General features: G+C 33.1%; 1 protein-coding gene across 1 annotated transcript in view; it reads right to left on the bottom strand.

The window, feature by feature from the left end:
- Nucleotides 1-618: 618 nt before the first annotated feature.
- The window catches only part of LOC149795560 (protein mono-ADP-ribosyltransferase PARP14-like), a 29,458-nt gene continuing 4,667 nt past the window's right edge, over nucleotides 619-25,409 (bottom strand). Inside the window, exons 3-6 of the mRNA XM_089965388.1 lie at nucleotides 23,237-23,411; nucleotides 17,372-17,574; nucleotides 12,497-12,668; nucleotides 619-10,454 (exon numbers count right to left, since the gene is read on the bottom strand). Coding sequence (XP_089821514.1) covers nucleotides 10,114-10,454; nucleotides 12,497-12,668; nucleotides 17,372-17,574; nucleotides 23,237-23,411 — 891 coding nt within the window. The 3' untranslated portion in view covers nucleotides 619-10,113. The remainder of the gene's footprint in view (nucleotides 10,455-12,496; nucleotides 12,669-17,371; nucleotides 17,575-23,236; nucleotides 23,412-25,409) is intronic.

The raw sequence follows: 25,409 nt of genomic DNA on the forward strand, positions 1-25,409 counted from the left end.
TGCCAGGATGCCTTGTGTTAATGGCAGCCACACCTGAAGGCAAATCAGACCATTTGTGTAATCCTGATAGGCCTTCATGCCAGGATGCCTTGTGTTAATGGCAGCCACACCTGAAGGCAAATCAGACCATGTTTTGTAATTCTGATAGGCCTTCATGCCAGGATGCCTTGTGTTAATGGCAGCCACACCTGAAGGCAAATCAGACCAATTGTGTAATTCTGATAGGCCTTCATGCCAGGATGCCTTGAGGTAAAGGAGATTAAAGTATTTTGTACTGTTTTAACAATATGATGTTTTTAAAAGGTAGTTTTAGTAACATTGGCAACATTTCATAGCAGATTGGCAAAAATTGCATCAGCTAGAAAGGCCTCTATATCTAGATCATTCCTGTTCAAACTTGTCATGTGGTTTGCTAGAAAAAGCCATGAAACTATGTAATTAATGATACAATAAAATGCATCATGATGCAAACATCAAACAACATGGATCTCACACAGATGATGATAGAACAACCATGCAGCTATAGAGTGATAAGAATGTTAAAAGTAGCTGCTCTGCTGTGATATCCAATCATTTCATTGAAATCATAGCAAAGAAAATAATCAGAAAAACAAAATATCATTCACAAATGTAAAGTTTATTTGAAATAAAAGAAATCATAAATCAAATGAAAATATGCAATTAGTACAATCTGCTATTTCAAGAAAGTAAACATAAAATACATAACAGGAAATGGACACAGAACATGGAGGAGCATACATGGTGAAAAGGCAATAAATGGTAGGGGTTTCACTCTTGGCTTTTGGAATCCAACCCAGTTCAAGATCAGTTTAGACACCCAATAACTGCACAGGAGACCTGCATCCAAACTTTGGCTGTATTGCAAACACTAACAGATGAAGTTACTAACACTGATCACTAGACAAAGTTAAACCCTTGCATTACTTATACTGACACATACATTTATAAAGTAGCTGGAGGACGTGGAAAGGTCATGTGCTATTAAGATTTTTATTTCATCCACATAAAATATCTATGTTGAAAAGCTGATATACCAGAAAAATTCTTTGTTATTGTTTTCAATATTATTCCACGGTCCCTGAATAGAAAACTGTTTTAAAATAACTATTTCTTTGGCTATGGAATTTGGAAGTGTCTGGTTGTCATTGATCTAAGATTCTGGAGGATGCTGACAAAAAGTGAGGACAAAAGTGGTAGCAACAAGCAGCCCTGTCTAACAGATACTGGACACTATAAGGCATCCCTGAATCCACTCAAAGTTCTTACACAAACTTAGACATCTGCATATACTGCAATGTAACATATTCAGCATCTCTGTCCTCAAGTTAAATATCTACAGCTTATAATAGGGCTTTCCTTTTAGTCTTATCAAAGACCTTCTCAAAGTCAATATTGCACAATAAAATCCACCATTTTGTCCTTCTCAAATATTTCCAAATAAGTGTATTCAGAATAATATATGTCATAATCAGTATTGTTGAATCTAAATCCCACTTGTTCTTCATACAGTATATGGGTTTCCTCTACCCACTCAGTGGCATTGTGAGTACTTTATTCAAAATATTAGTAAACCTGTACTCATAACTGATAAGAGTCTTATTCTTCTAAAATTATTTGGGTTGCTTTGGCTACCCTCTTAATAACAATCATAGCTTTTAATAACACACCAGTAAAAGGCATTAAACATTGTATGAAACAAATATATAAGTAATGATATAAAGTAATTTTCAGGGGCTTTATAATTTCACAACTTTAACAATCACATCGTGGAGCTTCCCATGATTCTGTACCATTCATTTATCCTCTGTTATGCATGCATCAAGGTCATCCCATGATGTATTATTATTCAAGGAGTATGATATATCAAATGAGTCACTATTTTTAATAGCAGATACTTTTTTGGGGAATGCAGTTTCTTACTTGCCTCTCTTTTCTGTGGTTAACTTCCTGTGACATTTTTTAAAGTAGTAATAACTTTCCAGGTTAGTGGCAGATCTATTAAACCTAAAGCTTTTTAGCGATTTCACAGTCATTGTATTTAGCATTTTCACTTTTCTTAAACCACTCCAGATTTTTGTACCGAAATGGACACCTAAAATGGGGACTTCTTGACGACTCCTTTCATACCAGATCTGACATGGATCCCTAAAAAGGGTAATTCTTGATCATTATTTTCACATCAGACCTATCCGAGATTGACCCCTAAATAGAGGACTTCTTGACAACTCTTTTCATACCAGATCTATCTGAGATGGACCCCTAATAAGGGGACTTCTTGACAAATATTTTCATACTATATCTGACATGGATACCTAAAATGGGGACTTCTTGACAAATCTTTTCATACCAGATCTGAGATGGACCATAAAATGGGGATTTCTTGATCCATCTTTTCATACCAGATCTAGTTGAGATGGTCCCCTAACAAGGGGACTTCTTGACAAAGCTTTTGATACTATATCTGAGATGGACCCCTAAAATGGGGACTTCTTGACAACTCTTTTCATACCAGATCTGAGATGGACCCCTAAAAAGGGAACTTCCTGACAACTTTTTTCATACCAGATCTGAGATGGACCCTAAAATAGGGACTTCTTGAGCCATCTTTTCATATCAGATCTATATGCAGCTGATTGATGATTTGTACTAAAGCATTGTCTAATGCCCTATCAAAGAGTCTGTTATTGTTTCAATTATTGATTGTAAGGAAAAAACAAAAATAGATCGTGTAAGGAGGAAGAAAACTAGGTTTGTTACTCACCTGAGCATGTAACTTAGTACGTTAAGAATTACTAATCAATGCACCTAGCTGAATTATCACAGTAACATGTATATGATCTTGCTCTGGGCACCACAACAAATGTTTGTGCTGTGGTGTACAGCCGAATTTCAGAACATACCACATTATGTATCATTTAATGAAAAGGACAATATGCCATAAATACAGAAAGACTAAAATCAATCCAATCCCAAAATTTCCAAATAAATCTTTCTGTTTATCAAAATCTATGCTTACTCCTTGTGCATACAACTTTATATTATTTTATTAGCATTGTATTTGTTGTAACTTGAATGCATTTATCTGATGCACAATTTCTCTGTACACTGAGTCTATCTTCCCTATTGCCATTTAAATTCAAACCTTACATGTGAAATAATTTATAACTTGCATATATAATATGAAATCAACTTTAAGTTTATGATCCAACATCTGCTGTTAAACTTAAAACTAAAAGCAACACAAACAATGTCTACATCAAGGCTATGATTAAGCAACAGAAGACTTTCTCTGATATTGTTAAAATCAGAATACACAACAATGATATTTGGACACCAAAGAGGACCCAAGTTTGATCCCACCACTTAACAGGACACATAATTTACACCTTTAATAACTTGTTCTGTTTAGTACTGTAAAATATTAGAGTTACCAAATTCAAATATTAATCAATACCATTTGTTTTGCGGATAACCCCCATGTTCCAAGTCCTTATCAAACTTTAGAAGCCAATGGGTGACCTACTTTAAAATTTAAGTGGCCGTTTTAAATTTCATCCTTAAGCCTAATAATTTGGTCACCTTAAACATTAAGAGTACAGATTTAATTCTACAAAGGTGGGAACAAAGTGCAATTTATGGATAACAAAAAAGACAGTGATTATAAAAATGCACTAGGTTATTTTGATAGTCATGGTATATCGATATATGTCTAATAGAATGTGTTGTGATGTGATGTGATTTTGATTTTTAACGTAGCTTTAACAATTTTTCAGTCATATCGCTACGATGTCTGTAATGTGGCAGTTCATAGTGATGTCTAGCACTGGGGCATCATGCTGCAGACATGTAGCATGATGTCCCACCCAGTCACATTATCCTGACACCAGGCCAGCCAGTCCTAACACTAACCTCTTAATGCTGAACGCCAAGCGAGGCAGCTGTCAGTACCATATTTAAAGTTTCTAGTATGACTCGGCCGGGGATCGAACCCATGACCTCCCGCATCTGAGGTGGATGCTCTAACCACTAGGCCACCGGATCGGTCTGTCTAATAGAAAGGTCAACATTCATCATTGCTTCAAACCATGGTCAGACATTGAAAATTTACTGATAAGGGGCTTTTACATTAACATTCTTCTGAAAACACTATATTTTTAAAGCACTATATTTGCATTTACGGTAGTTCAACTAGTGTAATTTTACTTGATAGTAATTTTACTGCAGACTACATTTTCTGTAGTTATCTCATGTCTGCATTTTACCATAACTGTACGATCAGATGAGGCATGCTGGCACAGGTACATTACTAGACTGGTAACTTAAGGTACATTGCTAGACTGGTAACTTATAGGCTTTAAACCAAACTAGCATGGATAGCTGGTGACATAAGCAAGAGCTGAGGAGTTGACAATATTTCCCAGGCAATCTCAGTTTTACTTACGCAAGCATTATAGCTGTAACCAAATGTGGAACTTTTACATTGGACCATTAAATGCATACTAGCCTGAAAACATGAAATGAATGACCCTAACTGACCTTGACCTATCACACTTACATGGTTTGGACACATTTGTAGTCATGAATACATATCATGAGAGCTGTTTATAATCTTTTTGATTTCCAAAATATTTGCCATATGCACCTGAAATTTAAATACTCTTTGAATAAACTTTGAAGATGGAGTCTAACATAAAGGCCTTTAATCCTAAATAACAAGGCAAAAAAGCTATATTTCTTATGCTAATATATTCCAGGTAAGGAACAAAGCACAGGCAAGTCAGAAATAACTCTAACAATGCACGTTCATGACTTACCAATAATTTACAAGAGATACAACATGACAGAAAACATTTGTGTGTACTGACTTTCTGATTGGCCAAAAATTATGTTATGTACACACTTTCACCATGAAGCCAGGAAATGCATGGATGTGTTATAATATAGATGTTTTAAAATATGTTTTAATCCAATCATTTACTACAGCCTGGAAGAAAAAAACAGACTTTCATTATACTAATAATTTGTAAGCCTTTTACTTTGATCTTTATTGACAGAACCTGTTTTACATTTTCCTAATCAAGGACAATATAAACTGATATACAGAACAATGCAGCAAATCACAGCCTGATAATGGTACACTTATGGGCCATGTCTACTAATAATATTTCAAATCCAATGGTCACAGATTTGATATCTGCCAAGGCCAGTCCTCCTTTGGCTGTCTCAATTTGTCCTTGGGAAATGTATTTTACTCCCATTTCCTTATCATGTAATAGCAATAATGTTTTAAAAGTTCTGTTAAAAACCAACAAATATTTTACATGCCATCCCTACAGTAGATCATTATCAATTAAAACTAAATCTATTATTTCTCTACATACCATTTTATATTCATAGGATCATGCTCTGCACCTCACACAATTTTTTGAAACCTTATGCTTTGCAATGAGTGTAGGGTGAAAGTGCACAGGATTTAGATAGAGATCTTCATTGTACATCCCCACATTTTGATAGCGGAATTTTATGGAGAATAGATCTGCATACCATGCTATCTCATGAAGTCACATGCTTCAGTAACGGTATAAATATTCCCTGATTGCCTAGCTTTCTTCAATTAATTGCCTTATCTTTCACAAGAAGTATAAAGCACGTTTGTGCCATGAAAGTTTTTTGTGATTCAACTTATGTTTTGAAGATTTTTAACCAATGTGAGTCAGAAAAATAACACTAAAATTGTTATTAACATTGATCAAATTCCACTTTTTCTATGCTGACATAAAGACATTTTTAGTCAATCTTTAGAATTAAAACACTCAAAATCAACTGATTATCATTCTACATGTGCAGAAACTGATAGCTGGAAAAAATCATAAGTAGTGAGAAAAGTAATACCATACCAGACATTATAGCATCATGGAGGAGAATAAATGCTCCCAGCAGTGAGCACAAACTCGTGACCTCATGCCCCAAGGTATGTAAGTGTGTGTCTAAACCCCACACTTCTACTCGGCCACAATAATTGTAGCTGTAAAGCAATATATCACATACAGAAACACATGCCAAATACTATTCAAAGAAATCAGTTCACACCTTTTTTGCACATATGCCAAAGACTCCTGGCAAGGAAAAAGTGTAATCCAATTGGACAAAAATAGTAATCCAAACAGAAAAAGAGTAATCCACATAGAACATGATAAGAATTCAAAGAGCATATGTACAAAATGATTTATTTATCCCTCTGGACTTTTAACATCAATTACTGCTTCAAGTTTTTGTTTATAACACTTTGAGCTTTAAAAAGCAAGAGACTCTCATATTGCATTTCAAAACATTTTGTACCAGCTGAGACTATGAATGTTTTGCACACCAGTAGAGTACTAAGTGCTGGGTTACAGCGCCTGGATCTGAATTCAGTTTTATTTTTGTTAACAATACTGAACAATCTCTCACAGTCAGCATTAGAATGGTAAAGAACCAATATTCCTTTCATAACCTGACAAAGAGGAGGAAATTTATATTTTACAGTTACTGGGTCTTTTAGCTGGGAAATAAGATGAAAAAAATCAACTCTGTCCGCACAAGGTACATTGTCAGGTAGAGTGCCAATTTGATACTTCAGGAGTTCTCCTTCTAATTTATCAGTAGCCTTTCCTGTAGCTTGGTGCATCATACGACAAAGAAAACCTGATATGTACAATGATGGAGACATTTTTCAAAATACAGAATGCAACTCCTTTAAGAATTCCAGTCATCACTGATGCAGTATCAGTTGAAACCTCCATACAATTCTGCCAACTTATGTTTATTCAAAGCATTATCAAGCAAATAAAAAAAATGTTTTCTCCAGTGGAATCTACTGTTAATACTGGTAATGAAAGAAGAGCACTCTGACTTTGCCCTTTCCATTGTCAATGTCTTTTACATAGACTGGGTACAACATTTTGTCATCATAATCACTACTCCTGTCTGTTGCAATATTAAACGGCCCAATTTTAATGGCTTCTGCAATTTTAAGTGAACTATCTTCTGCTAAACACCTAACAATATTAGATAATTTTGTTCTTGCACATGCATATTTTCTGCAATTTTGGAATCAGTTAACATCTGTTTGACCAAAGGACAAATGTAGTCTTCTACCGCTAGGGGTAGTCCTTGTTCTATTAAGAACGCGGTATTTAAAGCCTCTGCATTTATAAAATTTGAGTCCACAATACAGTTCTGCCGTAAAATAGAAGTTACCTAAGTACTGGAGTTAGTAAAATGAGCTAACTCAAGGTTTCTTTGTTTTGCCACCATGACCAATATTAAAATCCTTTCCAGTAACAGCCTGCAAGAGGCATGAAGCTGCTCTGCAATGGAACGCTGTATTTTGTAATTAATGTACTCATCTCAGAATTGTTTTTTTGTCTTTTCCTAATCCATCTGTGAAATTATTTGAATAACATTTTTGCTTAAACACATGCATCGACTAGAATAAATCTGACTTGACTTTTAGCGCCAAATACCTACAGACTGGTTCTGTACCAGATATGAATTAAAACAAAGAATCTGCAAGCAAAGATTAAAAGTTAGAAAACCTAAGTCTGTTCTCTCCTAATTAAGCCATACATCCTAACTAAGCCATACATCTGCTATAAATAGAAACCGAGGTCAAAAGTTTGAAAGTATAAACCATCATGCTTCTTGGAAATGGGCAACTGATATAAATAGAAAATAATACTGTTAGGAAAAATTCATGCAAGTCTATAGACTAGAGTACTCTTATGTCGTTGTTACATAGAAGCTGTCTTTTCTAGAACACAGTCTTTGGGATTAATAGGATGTTAATAAAAATGAGAAAACACATTATTAATTTTTTGGGGAACTTTGGATATACCGAAAACGCGTAGTTCGAATACATTTATGCGTATGGCGTAATTTAGTGAAAAAAACATAATGATTATGCCAAAAGTGTAATGGTTGGCATGTATGTTTTTGTTGTCTCAATAACCAAGTGCTTCTGCATTCACTAACAGGAAACTGAACACTTTAATGTCTGTGTTGAAATAATCATAAGAAACAAATCAATCTTACTATCAGGTTATAGTCTACTAATTTCCACGTGATTTACTATTTATTCTATGATGATCAAATTTTTATATATTTTCCCTTACAAAAATGAGCAAATAATAGGATTCACATGGAGTCAATACATACATACCAAATGCCCATTTGTTGGAAATTAAAATCTCTAACATCTGAGATATGACAATTTTCCACATTATTAACTATTTCAGCAATAAACTGAGTTCAGGTTAATTACAAACAATTATCAATCAAACTTCCATTCTTTATGGCGGGACCATAACTGAAGCTATTACAATACGCCAAGTCCGATGACTTTACAAAATAAAATCAGTCCTTTCCCCAAGCTGACATTGAGATCATCTTTTCATGTTAATCCTTGTCAATATTTTATAACAGCCTTGACAATGGTTGATGAATTGATTTCTGTAAAAATCTACTGATGTCAAGTCCTTATTAGGGAGAGACCATTTAATTTTCTACACGAGGGGGATTAAACTCTTCAAAACAATTGCCTTGTTCTGACTTGTAGCATAAACAGACATTATTCTTATCCTTCCTTTCCTTGGAACAAATTTATCTTGTAATGAAAAGAAACAAAATATACTGATAGGAAAGAACATTCTAAACCCAAACGGTCTGTCCTTTCGAGTACACATGCAGCCAGAACTAGTTCAAAGTCCAACTGAAAAGGATGTAAATCTTAAGCCTTGTGTCGGTACCATTACTACTGAAGGACTACGCACATTTAAGTGTTTTCTGCTTTTTTTGTAAAAAAAGAAGAGATTACCAATTTTAAATTTAATTGTCCATATCTGAGAGGATTATTTTTCCTTTGGAACAATAGTGTAAAACTTATGCTGTTCAAGAGAAGCTTAACAAGATGTGCATTTCGTCAAGCCAGTGAATAAGTTTGCTCAGATTTGTTAGAATAAAGTGTAAAATTGTTGTAAAAGAAGGCAATGAACCTTTTCTAAATAATACATGTACTGAATACACAAGACTTTTGAAATTATGTTTATATTGTTAAATATATAATCAACATAAAGATCTTTAAATTATATCTGGTTGAAATTCACTCTTGACATTGGATTCTTTCCATGGATGGTCTTCATTCATTGGCTGTTCAAATGTCAATAAGTAATGTTGACCAGCCCCTCCTCAGTAAAGTTGCCATCATAATGCCTGCCGAGGCATGCTATTGATTTGTAGGTACATGTATCTATAATAAATTTAGTCCTTCACAGTGGATCATTATAGTGGAGTCAAAGTGGAGGGGAATAAATCACCTATTGAGAAGCGTGAGGTTTCAAAAATTCATGTGAGCTGTACTGTGCATGCTAAAGTAATTTTACCCTGAATGAAAAGACAAAAAAATGTATAAATATTATGTTGTATTATTTAGGCAAATATATCCCCAGATACTATAAAAAGAAATGAACTAGCACCCTTTACTTCTAATTTTTTAATATTAACTCAATTTGTTTTAAATCTTCAAACATATTTAAAATAAACAATAATGACATGAAAAGAAGGATCCATTTCTAAAGATCAATACCTGTTTTCAATGTTAATTTTAAATAGTCTCAGATCACTGCAATGTGATGAATTATGCAAACAGAAAGTTGCACATTTGTAAACAGCAACTGAATATGCAAACAGTTGTAAACAGCATTAAATTTTATATTCTGAAAACAGATACCTCTTATTAGGTCATTATTTTTATTCTTACATGAGAAATGAACACAACGATTGCACTCTACTGACTTAGAACTACGGCAAGAGCATGACTTGCTCAACCATTGGCTATGCACCAATTTTATGTCACACATTTATACTATACTAAGCATTATCGTTTTGGCACATGGCTCCAAAAAAGGAATCTAAGGAATCTATTTTGTAAAATAAACACTTCTTATCCTCCATGTGTATGATGAGAAAATGTAGATTCATTTCAGAATAAATTTTATACCTTGTAAATTTTTAAATTTGTGTTCCAAAACACTCTGACAAAAAGACAAAAGTAACTTAATGGAATGTAATATGATACAAAGGATATGCTTGCATATAATGAAATATGACAAACATTTGGGGATTTGCCATATTGTCTTTGGTAGAGTCGTACTCTCTATCCGAGGCATATTGGTAGTCTTGGACAGACGATCTTCTGACAGGAATGGCACGAGTTCCCGATTTAGCAACTACACTTTCCCCTGTCAAAACGCTGGCCAGGTAAATATGGCAAAGTCCATTGGCATCAGGGAGACAGTAGCAATTGACGTGACTCTGTCTCTGTACACCTGGATGAGTGTAACCACTAACAGTGTAGGAAGCATCAACAGCAAAGCAGGTGCCAGCATCATGGAAGCCTAATGATAAAGAAACACATGTCATATATCAAACACATTTATAATCTCCAAACACCCAAACATATTTTTAAAAAATGGACAAGTTCCATATCAGTAATCCTTCAATGATATCTAATTCAATATATTTTAGCATGACATTAGGGCCCATGTACACAGGTACAATAGTGTAACTACAATATACACAATGTTCTTTAAATGACTGAAGACTTTCCCAAATTAAAATGATCTTTACTATTTTAAATTATGCTTTCCAGACTATAATATTTAGCTATGCTGATATATAACTAGTTATCAATGTTACACCAAACATTAAGACACCTGGTAATAAAAATGCATAAATCTGATATATCATACTAAAATATTTCATAATTGTGTCAAAACGTATTTCTCTAGAACAGATACATGTAGTCTACATCCAATTAAATGAGTTGAAAAATCTTTCTAAATCTGGCTCAACAACCTTACATCTTATATATAAACATCCACATTTGTATGTGTGTCTAAGCTGCCAAATGAGAGGTTATGAGTTCAAAACTCATGGCAGAATCCCAATCTAGTTTAACTTTCTTGGTATTTTTATGTTCAAAGTTTCATTCAAACTCACTCATCCCAATTTCTGTATTCCCTTTTTTATTCTCATCCTAGAATGGGCAATTAACCAAGTATTACAATAACACACAGAATTTGTAAGAACTTTAAATTCAGTTATGACATGGAGACATCATGTTTGTACTTTTCTATCAGTCAGAGATCCTCAAATTATAAAGGCTCCTGTCAGTTATTCTCCCCAAAATTATGCAATGGCTGGCCATATATTTATGAAATTTAATATAAAAGCATTCAAATGAGATATAATGAGTTGAGACAAAAAAGAAAACATCTGTATGCCTATATATTAAATGTACCAGAAAATGCGTCATTTTCATTTCCAGATTTGCTGCTGCCGTTGTGTTAGTATTATCCTTCCGTGATTAACAGGTGTCCTCTCAAACTAATTATTAACAAAAATCATGATCTTTTTTCTGAAAATTATACTACAGAATTTCACCCAAACACTATTTCTTCCACCCTGCTGTTTATAAACATTCATTAATATTGACAGTAAGCTGACTTGCTAAATTGAAAATATCTAACACCTAATTAATGAGCATTTCCCTGTAAAATTAAATGAATTTTTATTTTGATCAGATTTCCAAATTAGTCTTGGAGGAGGGCAATGAAAGTTACTTCTCAAGATATCATTACTGATACACGTGGATAAAATAAGCATGATGTGAGGTACTAGTGTATCAGTACTGAAACTTTGGCAATTAAGCTGTTAAATTATTGTTTTTTTCATAAGTCCAGGAAATAAGTTTTCACACCTCTTTTGTCATTAATATATTTTGTGGTTATAGTGTTGATACAACAGGAACAATATACTGACAAAACAAGCTTAGTCAAGGACTGTCCAACAAAGAAACTGTAACTTAGGCCTAAGCCACCTCTGAATTAATCTTCATTGCGAACATGTTAATGACAAAGAAACAATCTGTTAGCTAGAGCTTAATAGAACTCTGAATTTGACTTTCTTAATGTGTCACTGGAAAAATAAATCAAAGACAATTTAATCTAACAATATATGAGAACTCTGACTGATGTCTGGTTGCCCACAGTAAATTATGTGCCAATACAAATTTGGAGCTTACCAATGTGTCTGGGTGAAAATACAGAACTTTTCAGATCTTGGATTCATGCATGTCAATCAGTAATTCCTCGAAAAACAATATCATAGTTAATCATTCTTCCTTTTTGAAGCCTTCAAACATTTATGCATCACATCTCCTTTAAACTATGAAAGACTGTTTTATTTTCTTACATATATAGACATGTGGCCCAACTTTACAAGCAGCACAAAGGTAATGAAATTGATGACAAAGACTGCTGTCAATTGACACCTGCAAAGCAAACATGAAATATGGAACCTGTTTCCTCATAAGAACTGATAGACCAGAGATTCTGTGTGGATACAAGTTGGAGAGTAATTCCTCATAAATACTTACCACTTCTATCATAACTCATTGTGAATCCATTGCTATTGATATTTGCAATGTTGGTACCATCAGTTCCATGCCACAGTTCCTTCTTGTTTACCCCTCCTTTGCTATGCTGCTCCATATATTTCTTTTTAGCCTTGTACTTTTGGTACAATGATTTGTTCTGCACTCGCTCTATCTGCAAATTACATTGATGTAGCATTTTCATTTCCCTGCAGCATGAAGCATTTAGAGAGTGCTACTATAATTTCTTATATTTTCCTAAACAAAATTGTGTCCAACCATTTACTTCTGCATATTGTTGGCTCCACCTCTTTTATTTCAATACCAAGTATGTGTGCTAATCCAAACTCATTAACAGCTACTAATAAAATGATATCCTATAATAACGAGTACTGAATCTTTAATTGTCTAAAACATATATTACCTTGGAATAATACCTGAACAGTTGCAACTAGACTAAAATGTAAATAAAGTTCACTTGACATGTAGTACATTTGCACATAAAGTGCATTCCTATCTCAAGATATTACAACAAAAGTGTACTAATAGCCAAGACCAATTAGGTTGTACGATGAATGTAAGGTCAATCTTTAGTAGTCTTCTAAATGTACATGACAAGATTTATTTAGTCAAATCATTCTTGTTTAATATCAAGCCAATTAAGTCAACTTAGAGTGTGTAGCAGCTGTAGTGCTATTTCTTTTTAATGATCCCACCATCACAATACAGGCTATATGGTGCTGATTAAAAGTAAAGTTCCAAAATCGTCAATACGAACTGAAAAATTCTGTCTGGAAAACAGTCCTAAATGATAAAAGTTTACAAATATTAAAATAGGTAAAAGGTAAATAAAATAAAACATAAATGTACAAAACCTAAAACAGTTTTTTAAATATTGGTCAATTATTTTAAATAAACTGAACTCATTGTTAAACACCAAGATTGTCTCTGATAGTACATCATCTTAGAAAAAGAATGAGTAAGTAACAAGAAAATGTGTTTTGCATGATTTAGATTTTTATTGTAACTTTTACAATTGGCTCACACTGCTATCATGTCTGCTGTGTGGCAATTTATAGTGATGTCCAGCACTGAAGCATAATGCTGCAGACATGAAGCATGATGTCCCACCCAGTCATATTATCCTGACACCAAGCTAACCAGTCCTAACACTAACTTCTTAATGCTGAGCACCTAGCAACTCAACTGTTGGTACCATTTGTATGTCTTTGGTATGATTTGGTCACAGTTTGAGCCCACCACCTCCCACATCTAAGGCGGACACTCTAACCCTTAGGTGACTGGAGTGGTCTAACATGACAATACTTCTGTCTCACCATTTGGAAGTCGACACACTCTACAAAAATGTGTTCCACTGTTACTGGACATTGGTAGAGTATGCAGTCTGGTTAAGGATCGTCTTTCAGAAGGTATTCAAGACTTAAGTGCCTATGTCATATACATCATGTGCAGAAAATAACACCTCATCTCCGCTATTTGTTCTATTCAAGGTGGATTTGGTTTCTGAAGCTTGTTAGTGGAGTTGTCATTGCACAAAATTCATCAAATATAAAGATGTTAATTTATATAATACTTGAAGTCAGAATTTTCAGTTCATTAAAAGATGACTTTTTAGCAGCTCTGGCTGCTTTATTTGTCCTTTCACTATTATAAATATTAACATGAACAGCGAATAATCCAGAATATTTTTCCAGACTAAATCATGTTTCTGAAAGATCTTGAATAATAAAAGGTTCTCACATTTCATGCTTCATAAGACTTTTAGAATGGAAATGGAATCCAAAAAGATGATGCTGATAGATTTTTGCTAGATTTCAGCATAGTTTAGAGATCTTAGTATATGCCTATAATTTCACTGGTAAAGACGGAGGTTTTGTATAGTAACCAGATTGAAATGATGTCCCAGTGTGTTGCAATGGCAGCTGTTACCTTGTCTCCATCTTTCGAACACCATCTGTAGTCAGGGATATCTGGCCAAGATAGGAGGCCATAATTTCATTGAATTTCCATTGAAAAGGCAAGGAAATTCTTCTTGAAATTATTAATTCCCAGAGATCAAAAATTATTTGGGTTCCTGGCATTGATCTTTGTGATGGTGATTCAGAAATACAGAATTTTCAAATGTTGAAATTTTACTGCTTCAGTGTGAGGATGAATTCACATGACAATAAGTACAACAAAATTTGGATTCTTGTGTACAAGTTCTGTTATCTGGGCTGAATGATAATATAGATATATACACACACACATATACACATACATACAGGATTTTGGTGGATTAGAGAAAATTTCATAATATACGCAAAAGCCCATTTTTGTTCATCTGAGATAAACTGATGGTTTATTGGTCTCAACATGGCGGCTTTCTAAGTGGGAGGTTCCAAATGCTCCTGGACAAAATACAAGCATTTGGATTTCAGATTTACAAGCTGATCCATACAGGTGAGACGCAGTCAAGTTTTAATGTTACTAAAGTCCTGTACAGTCTGAATAAGACCTTCCAGTCTGCTCTTCAAATTGTGTTTGCCATGACACATATTAAAGCCAGGGCTTTTCTGACATTTTTCCCTGATGTATCTAATACAGTAAAAAATTAAGGCACACAAATTTGGTTTCTTTCTGAGCCAGCACAAAAGAACCCTCATGGCAGAGTCTGATTCACAATAGTTCATTCAAACAGTTTTAAGTTTCACAAATTTGAATCTGTTTTCTTCTGCCTATTTTGGAACACTATTTACATGTATCTGTGACTGATGGTCAATGGTATGCACACACACTCACCTCTAGCACAGGAAAAAGTAAATGACATAAAATGAGCCATCAGTTCCTGGAGAAAAGCATTTCGCTATGCTGTTAATTTTAACACTGAACAAGGTGAGTGACAATGTGCTGCCGTGAGGAACATCCATTTGCTGAGGATATCTTTCAGAAATGTTGGTCCTTACCCTAACTCTAATGAAATTCTATCTTTCAAAAAATTTGACACAGAGTTAGAAAGACAGCCCTTCAAAATATAGTGTCAAAAGCTTTCTGACCAACTCAATAACTTTTGGCCATTATATGGCACAGGCAGCTAATTCAATTCCTATGCACTGTAATGTTAATATTTGGTCAAATAATAGTTTTGTGATAAGATCAGCAAATCATGTTCTCGTCTCATGAATTATCTATCAATCAGTAAAGGTATAAACAATGAAAGTGATAAGTACGTACCTCATTTTTACAAAAATTTCTTTTAAGTGCCCAATATAAAAATATAAAAATCACAGCCCAGTGAGATCTGCCAGTATACATTCAGTAGTACCTTTGCAGCAACAGCAATAAAATAAATAGTTTTGGGTTCAATGCATGCAGTATACCCATACACAGGTTTCATTTGAAAAATTAGTTTTGTTGGACATTTATCATTAATATAGCCCTCCTGGAAAAATCATTACATATAATTTAATTAGCAATCCCTAGGTAACTGTTTCTAACATCTTACTAATGATATACTGAAGGGGAAAGTTTAAAAGCAATAAAAATGATAAGCTGTATTCAGCCAAAATTCCCTTGTAGTCGCCCACTATAAAATTTCCACAAAGTGAGATTTACCTGTTTCTATCCCGTAGTACTTGTGTCATGACAGCAATAAAATAAAATGGTTGTTAGTTCAAGCCTACAATTACTGATAATTTACCCATACACAGCATTCTTGTAAAAAAAATTATATTATACATTTTTCAGGTAATTATTTTCAGCCAATCAGTTAATTTCATTATTTTAAGTATGGTATTTAATGTACCACTACATACAGCCTGGTTCTGTAGCTCATAAAATAATTAACTGGTATTGACAATACATTTTTTTCTTTAGAAAAACTTCTCTGAAAAATTCTAAAGTCTGACAATATTGTCAGATGTGCTCCTCTGATATCTAAGTCTATAATGAATGTCTAACAGTATTCAAAATACTAGAGGAGTGCGTCATTTGTCATCTATTCCATGCTTTTGCTGATGCACCTTGCTAGTATTATGGAATGGCTGTTTGAATGGTTCAGTGATGGCAGAAATTAATTCACCAGCTTGCCAGATTTTACTAAACTCAATGTAAAGAATTCGGGCTGAAAAATAAAAGGGTTAACGGGGATGGTCACTAAAGAATCCAGCTCTGATTGATGTAGTCAAGAGTGGCACAGCTGAATGTCAGAATATAAATGTTTGTGGGAAGGAGCTCAATATTATATCAAATGTTGACTCATTTCACTAATGATATGTTCTGAGATCACATATTATATCAGGGATACACAAGGTGACATACTCAAGCGAAGATGAAACTTTATTCAAATGACCCTTAAAACTGCATTATTTCCTATATAAGATTGTAAAAACAACAATATATTTCTTTAGTCACAGTGGTGAACTTTGTAAAAAGCAAGGAATTCAGTGAGACTGTCTTTAAGATAGTAGAACTGACTATCTGAATGATCAGAATGAGTCCTTCTGACCACCTGTCAGATTGAGTCCTTCTGACCACCTATCAGATTGACTGTCCTTCTGACCACCTGTCAGATTGACTGTCCTTCTGACCACCTGTCTTGCTGAAGTTGAGGCCAAAGTAGTGTTTCTGAGTGGTAATCATCAACTGCTCCTCCACTCAACTACCAGGTTCATCTAATGACACTGGATGCAATCCATGAAAAAAAAACAACAGGTTGCTTCCACTCAGTCATGGGAGTCATCATAAAAGGAACACAGACTTATTCTATGACCCCAAATCTGTGAGGAAATTGAATTTCAACTGCCAAAAGACTGGGAAGTTTTCTTGGTCTATGAAATTTCATTAAGTATAAAATAAAGTCATTTGATCCAATATTACCTTGATCACGGTCAGCTTACGAATCCTAGAGTACATGCTTTTGTCTATTGCATTGACTCCCTTTTGCTGGCCAGCACCTCCAGCTGAATCAAGAAACTTTCGTGAAACATCCTTGTACTCCATATCACTAGGATTCAGAGTAACACATCTCATATTTTCACTGGGGGCCATTTTGGTCCAGTTACTTGGGAGGGACAGGTCACCTGCAAAGGGTGAGGTCAATCATCATCATAAATATTTTTAATTATGACCTACACAAGAAAGAAACAGTAATATTTAACTTAAACAAGGCAGAAGTATGAGATCAATCAAATTGAACAGCAGTAATATTTAACTTACACAAGGCAGAAGTATGAGATCAATCAAGTCAAACAGCAGTAATATTACATAAGGCAGAAGCATGAGATCAACCATGTCAAACAACAGTAATATTTAATTTACACAAGGCAGAAGTATGAGATCAACCATGTCAAACAACAGTAATATTTAATTTACACAATACAGAAGTATGAGATCAACCATGTCAAACGACAGTAATATTTAACTTACACAAGGTAGAAGTATGAGATCAACCATGTCAAACAACAGTAATATGTAACTTAAACAAGACAGAAGTATGAGATTAACCATGTAAAACAAGTTATATTTAACTTACACAAGGCAGAAGTATGAGATCAACCATGTCAAACAACAGTAATATGTAACTTAAACAAGATAGAAGTATGAGATCAACCATGTAAAACAATTTATATTCAACTTACACAAGAAAGAAGTATGAGAACATTTGTCAAACAACAGTAATATTTAATTTACACAAGACAAAAGTATCAGAACAACCATGTCAAACAACAGTAATATTCAATTTATACAAGACAGAAGTATGATATCAACCATGTCAAACGATGGTAATAGTTTGCCTTACACAAGACAGAAGTGTGAGGTCAATCATTACAGGCATATCTAGAACTGATATATATCTAGTCTAAAAGAAATTCCCATGGTTACAAACTACGATATTCCAATAATTATCATATAACAAACTTACTAATCTACACTAACTACAGACCATGCACAAGTTGGGTTTGTTGAGTAAATTATTTGATATATTTGGAAAGAAACTATACACACTGATTGAATTACAATTAAAAATTTCTCTAACTGTTCAAAACAGTAACTGTCATTGTGTTAAATCCATTTCAATTCCCTCTTTCACATATGAAGCCACTTATCTACTGCCTTCACTAAATAATTCCAACAAATAACAAATTTGCACAAAATGTTCCCATATGCTACTACAGATTCTCATAGCATGGGAATGATGTCTTTCAAGAATTTTCTTAAAAGTGCATTTAACACATGTATGTCATATTAAGATCTCAATCATCTATATATTATGGATTTCAAAGCTTCAATGTGAATTCTAACAAAAACGTTTGTGCACTAGACATAACAAAAACATGCAATCCAGTCACTGAGAAAAAAGGAATTTTCCAAGTTGATAAAAAAGACATGCTCTCTTTACTCTAACACACATTATTTATTCAGAGCAACAGAAATAATTAGCATGCAAAGAGAAATTTTTTACATGCCTGCTTCTGTTAGCATTCATGTTTCTGTACAAATCAAAATATGGGTTAGAATACAAGAAATTCTATATATTAACTTGCAAAACTTTGGAAGTTGCTTATTTGTAAAAAGTTACATATTATACTGAATGATTTACTACTATTTCTAAATAGATCTTAGAAAGTGACTCCTTTTCTTTTACATAAGCTGATTGGGAATCAGCACACTGCCTGGAAAAGAATTAAATAAAGTCAATATACAAGATCAGCACCTTCACAAATAACATTTTCAACTGCATCTGAAAATTTAAAAAAAGTAATTATACCTGTTTTTCTGATATCAAGTTTCACTGAACCCTTTGGGTGTATTGATACCTTTGATCTCCAGGTTCCAGCTTCAATGACCCCATAACAATTCAGGGGTCATTGAAAGAGGAAAAAACATATAATATTGAGTGTAATAAACTGGATATAACATTTAACTATACAATATAAAGTGTAATAAATTGAATCAAACATTTAAGTACATAATATTGTGCATGATAAATTGAATCTAACATTTAACTACACAATATTGATTGTGATAAACTGAATCTAATATTTAACTACAAATTATTGAGTGTGATAAACTGAATCTAATATTTAACTACACAAAATTGAATGTGATAAACTGAATCTAATATTTAACTACAAATTATTGAGTGTGATAAACTGAATCTAATATTTAACTACACAATATTGAATGTGATAAACTGAATCTAACATTTAACTACACAATACTGAGTGCAATAAATTGAATCTAATATTTAACTACATATTATTGAGTGTGATAAACTGAATCTAATATTTAACTACACAATATTGAATGTGATAAACTGAATCTAACATTTAACTACACAATATTGAGTGTGATAAACTGAATCTAATATTTAACTACACAATATTGAGTGTGATAAACTGAATCTAACATTTAACTACATATTATTGAGTGCAATAAATTGAATCTAATATTTAACTACATATTACTGAGTGTGATAAATTGAATCTAATATCTTACTATACAATAGTGAGTGTGATAAATTGGATCTAACATTTAACTACACAATATTGGGTGTGATAAATTGAATCTAATATTTAACTTCACAATACTGAGTGTGATAAACTGAATCTAATATTTAACTACACAATATTGAGTGTGATAAACTGAATCTAACATTTAACTACATATTATTGAGTGTGATAAACTGAATCTAATATTTAACTACACAATATTGAGTGCAATAAATTGAATCTAATATTTAACTACATATTACTGAGTGTGATAAATTGAATCTAATATCTTACTATACAATAGTGAGTGTGATAAATTGGATCTAACATTTAACTACACAATATTGGGTGTGATAAATTGAATCTAATATTTAACTACATATTACTGAGTGTGATAAATTGAATCTAATATCTTACTATACAATAGTGAGTGTGATAAATTGGATCTAACATTTAACTACACAATATTGATTGTGATAAATTGAATCTAATATTTAACTTCACAATATTGAGTGTGATAAACTGAATCTAATATTTAACTACACAATATTGAGTGTGATAAACTGAATCTAACATTTAACTACATATTATTGAGTGTGATAAACTGAATCTAATATTTAACTACACAATATTGAATGTGATAAACTGAATCTAACATTTAACTACACAATACTGAGTGCAATAAATTGAATCTAATATTTAACTACATATTATTGAGTGTGATAAACTGAATCTAATATTTAACTACACAATATTGAGTGTGATAAACTGAATCTAACATTTAACTACATATTATTGAGTGTGATAAACTGAATCTAATATTTAACTACACAATATTGAGTGCAATAAATTGAATCTAATATTTAACTACATATTACTGAGTGTGATAAATTGAATCTAATATCTTACTATACAATAGTGAGTGTGATAAATTGGATCTAACATTTAACTACACAATATTGGGTGTGATAAATTGAATCTAAGATTTAACTACACAATAGTGAGTGTGATAAATTGAATCTAACATTTAACTACACAATCCTGAGTGTGATAAATTGAATCTAACATTTAACTACACAATATTGAGTGTTATAAACTGAATCTAACATTTAACTACACAATATTGAGTGCATAATATTGAATCTAACATTTAAAACAATGCAATTCAATGAAATTCATAAATTCTTTGAATAACCTCATTTTTTTATATTGCTACAGCTTACAAAAACAATTTAATCAACTTATTTAAATTACCTTAAATTTTATATGATTTAATTCAGGTAAAGTATTTTAAATCAAAATTCAAAAACAAAATCGATACTGACCCTGACAATTTGACCTTGAAATGACTGTACAAAGGCTAATTTAGTGAAGAATCATAGCTGACATGAACACCATTTGCTACTTCATCTGTAAGTAGCAACTTAGGATTTAAGGGAGATTTTCATATTATCTGATTAGTTCAAACAATTTTCTGTTTACATCAAACAATTTTCTGTTTGCATCAAACAATTTTCTGTTTACATCAAACAATTTTCAGTTTAGATCAAACAATTTTTAGTACAGACCAAAGTTTGGTTGCCCATAATAAAAATACTAGGTTAAAAAAAGATGAGAGTAATACCAATCACAACGCGGTCATCATGACCACATGGTGGCCTTGCTGAATGCTAGATGTAAGGAATACAAATAGATAATTCCCAATTGGCACCTTTTGGTGTGAGTTAATTTTTTTTATATGTAATTGTCTAACCCTTTATGACATGCAAGTGCCTTTAGACGCCTCTACTCCATTCGCATGGAAGCGCCTTTGTATGCCTCTACCCGATTTGCATACAAGCACCTTTTGATGCCCCTACACCATTGTCATGGAAGCACCTTTTGATGCCTGCTGTAAACATCAGCCATTCTGAGTGGGTTTTTGTAGTGCCACCTTCGGGGAAAACCCCCTATAGATACTACATTCATTGGTGTGAATGTTCATTACATCAAATCACGGGGTTGCTGTTTATGTTCTGGTCATAATCTGCTATTTAAAGTAACTGGGTCATATTCTGATCCACTCTCTAAAATGGAGGTTGCAGGTTTAGTTCAGTAATTACTCGAGTTTTCACGATTAGAATCACAACTATGAAAGCTTCAATAACTTAGGTAAAGGCTCTGATATTGATGTAGGCAACAATTAGTTTTTATAAATTATCAAATTCAGATGATTTAGTGATGTAGATGCAGACAAAGAACTTGTAAATTTTGAGTGTGAGAAATGGCAGTTACAGCTGGTCACGTGGCTTCACTGACTTGATGGTGAATGAGTTCTCTCAAGATTTTAAAGCATATAAAAAATTCTTCATTGAAAAATAATTATACAGCTATAACGATCAGATTTTACTCTTCAATCCTTCCATACATAATAGATGTGTACCAAAAATGTAAAATGGATAAAATTGCTGTTAAACATAACATACACACTTCTTATCAGTTAACAGGCAGGCCTATGTGTATGGAGTTGTGTAGGTAACAGGTGTTCTATTTATAGTGCACTGCAGTGGGTAACTTTGCTATATGTATATTGAAGGGCTAAAAAGCCATACACCCTATGAAGTAAAGGGTTAAGTAAAAAGCCATACACCCTATGAGGTAAAGGGTTAAGTAAAAAGCCATATACCCTATGATGTAAAGGGTTAAGTAAAAAGCCATACACCCTATGAGGTAAAGGGTTAAGTAAAAAGCCATACACCCTATGACATAAAGGGTTAAGTAAAAAGCCATACACCCTATGAGGTAAAGGGTTAAGTAAATAGCCATATACCCTATGATGTAAAGGGTTAAGTAAAAAGCCATACACCCTATGACATAAAGGGTTAAGTAAAAAGCCATACACCCTATGAGGTAAAGGGTTAAGTCAATCAACAAAGGATTATTTAATGTGAGAAAAAAAGAGTTTTACAAAAAGTTTAATTTAATAACCTTGCTGTCAATATGGTCCATGACTAAATTTATAATTCCTTTTATATTCCAGTAGAAATAAATGTTTAAATTACCCTTACCACAGAATAGCAATTTGTTTAACACAAAATATGGCATAAAATAGATAGAAAGACGGAAAACTTGACTGAATCAGGGAACAAGCTACTGATGAAGAAAGAAACACTGGCACATGAATACATCAATACACATACAGGCTAATGGTACTTCATAAAATATCTCCAAATATTTTGCAATAGAAAACCTTAACTGAAAATTAACCTACTCATAGTCTGTTGTGCTTTCATTTTCTTGTGATCCTCCTTCTTACACAGATATGTCATGATTGCATCGTAAGTGTCTAACACATCTCTGTGAGTTCCAGACACCTGAATGACACCTTTCTTCCTGTTTACAGACACCATGGTATTTCCCTGACCCATGCCCTCCATCTTTGTGACCTAAAATGTTACTGATTTATAAAATCTATAAAGAAAAATATAACTTTACATTTGATTTATGACGTAAAAGAATCAGCATTGAAAAAAATGGCTGAAATAATAAATTTTTGTAATCCAGTATGAGCAGACAAAACATTCAGCTATGATGTACTAGAATATTTTTTTTCTTTTGAAGAACAAACTGACCATTTATGTTTATGACTGTTTATGACTGAAATAAAACAAGCAATTTCTTGTTAAAATTGAGATTATAATCACGGTAAAAATTAAATTTGGCCTTCTTTAGAAGTTTTTCTTTTGCTATTGTATAACAATTTCTTTTCAGACAATATGTTATTCCTTCACAGCCAGTTAACTAATGTTGGGGTTGAAATTTGGTTTGCTAATGTCTGTGTAGCTAATGTTGGGGTTGAAATTTGGTTTTCTGATGTCTCTGCAACTAATGTTGGGGTTGAAATTTGGTTTTCTAATGTCTGTGACTCAGATTTCACAGTGGTTCTGGTGGATTTTGGCCTCAGAATGGCTGGGTCTGGATAAGTTTGGAACTAATGTTTAAAAAACTAACATGAAATTGCTTTTGTCTGTGCATACTCTTAATTTATGAACACTTTAATGTTTTTAAGCAAAAAGAATGTACTTGAACAGGACCAAAAAGTGATATTCAAATCAGTTTTACTTTAAATTTATATTCTTTATCCCATTTAATTGCAGAATACTGAAATCATCAATGACATTCTAGTATGATAAGAATTTCAAGATGGCAACCATAAAACAATATTTGATGCTAGATCAGACACATTTTCATTCAGGACCAACTTGACATGAGAAGAAGTTTGTTTTGGTTTAACACCATGTTGATATGACCATTCAGCTAGAAGGGATAGCAATAACACAATTTTCATGATGCCCAACATGGCATCCATATTGAATACCAGATTATCATAATTTCAATTTAGGATAAAATGGATAAACATAATAAGTATTGTAGTGAAAACCTAATATTGGTAAGACTTTCCATTTAGGAGGAGTAGCATTGACAAAATTTACAAGATGACTGTCAGTTATGGCCATACTGAATGTCAGATCAGGACAATTTCATTACGGATTTAAAAAAACATGATATGTCTTATGTTGAAAACCTCATACTAATGTATTCTCTGTTCTGGTGGAGTAGCAATAACAAGATTTTAAAGTTGGCTGCCATGGCAACCATACTAGACATCAGATCAGCACCATTTTCACTCACGACCAAGTAGACATTATAACAACTCTTTTAGTAAAAACCTATGTTGATACTACCATCCATTTAGGTGAAGTAGCAATAACAAGATTTTCAAGCTGGCTGCTATGGCAGCCATTCTGGATTTTCAGATTGGCACCATTTTCATTTTTAACCAACAAGATATCCAAATAAGAGGTTTTACAGTGAAAACTCAATGATGATTTGACCATCCAACCAAGGCAAGTAGTAAAAGCAAGATTGTTCAAAACAACTACCATGCTGGCCATATTTAATATAAGGTTGGCATGACTTTTATTTAGTATCAACTAAAGATCAGAAGACTTCTTGTAGTGAACACCTTATGTTAACATGATCAGGAAGAATAGTGCAATTTTCATGACTACCACAGTGGTAACCATAGTTATGTTCAAGCAGCAACATTTTCATGCAAGTCTAACTCAACCATGGGATGAATGTTTGTTTAAATATTCATGGCAATCATTCAATCAGTTAATGAGGGGTAGCAAAAACAAACTTGTGCTAATGAAATGACAGAAGATGGACAGTTACTGGACACTGGATGATGGAAAATAGGCTCTACATTTAATAATGTAAAAATATGATGTCAGTAAATGAGGTTGTAATCGGTATTGAATAAATGGAAGGCTTTTGAGATCTTTCCAAAACAAACTCCTCAGGTTCCAAATATCACTTTCAAACTCCATATCTGACTTCCCAATAATATACAGGTTGGCAGTAACGTTTCCAAAGTCCAG

The sequence above is a fragment of the Sinohyriopsis cumingii genome, chromosome 7 (assembly GCF_028554795.1).
Source record: "Sinohyriopsis cumingii isolate HCF-2022 chromosome 7, ASM2855479v2, whole genome shotgun sequence".
Lineage (NCBI taxonomy): Eukaryota > Metazoa > Mollusca > Bivalvia > Unionida > Unionidae > Sinohyriopsis > Sinohyriopsis cumingii.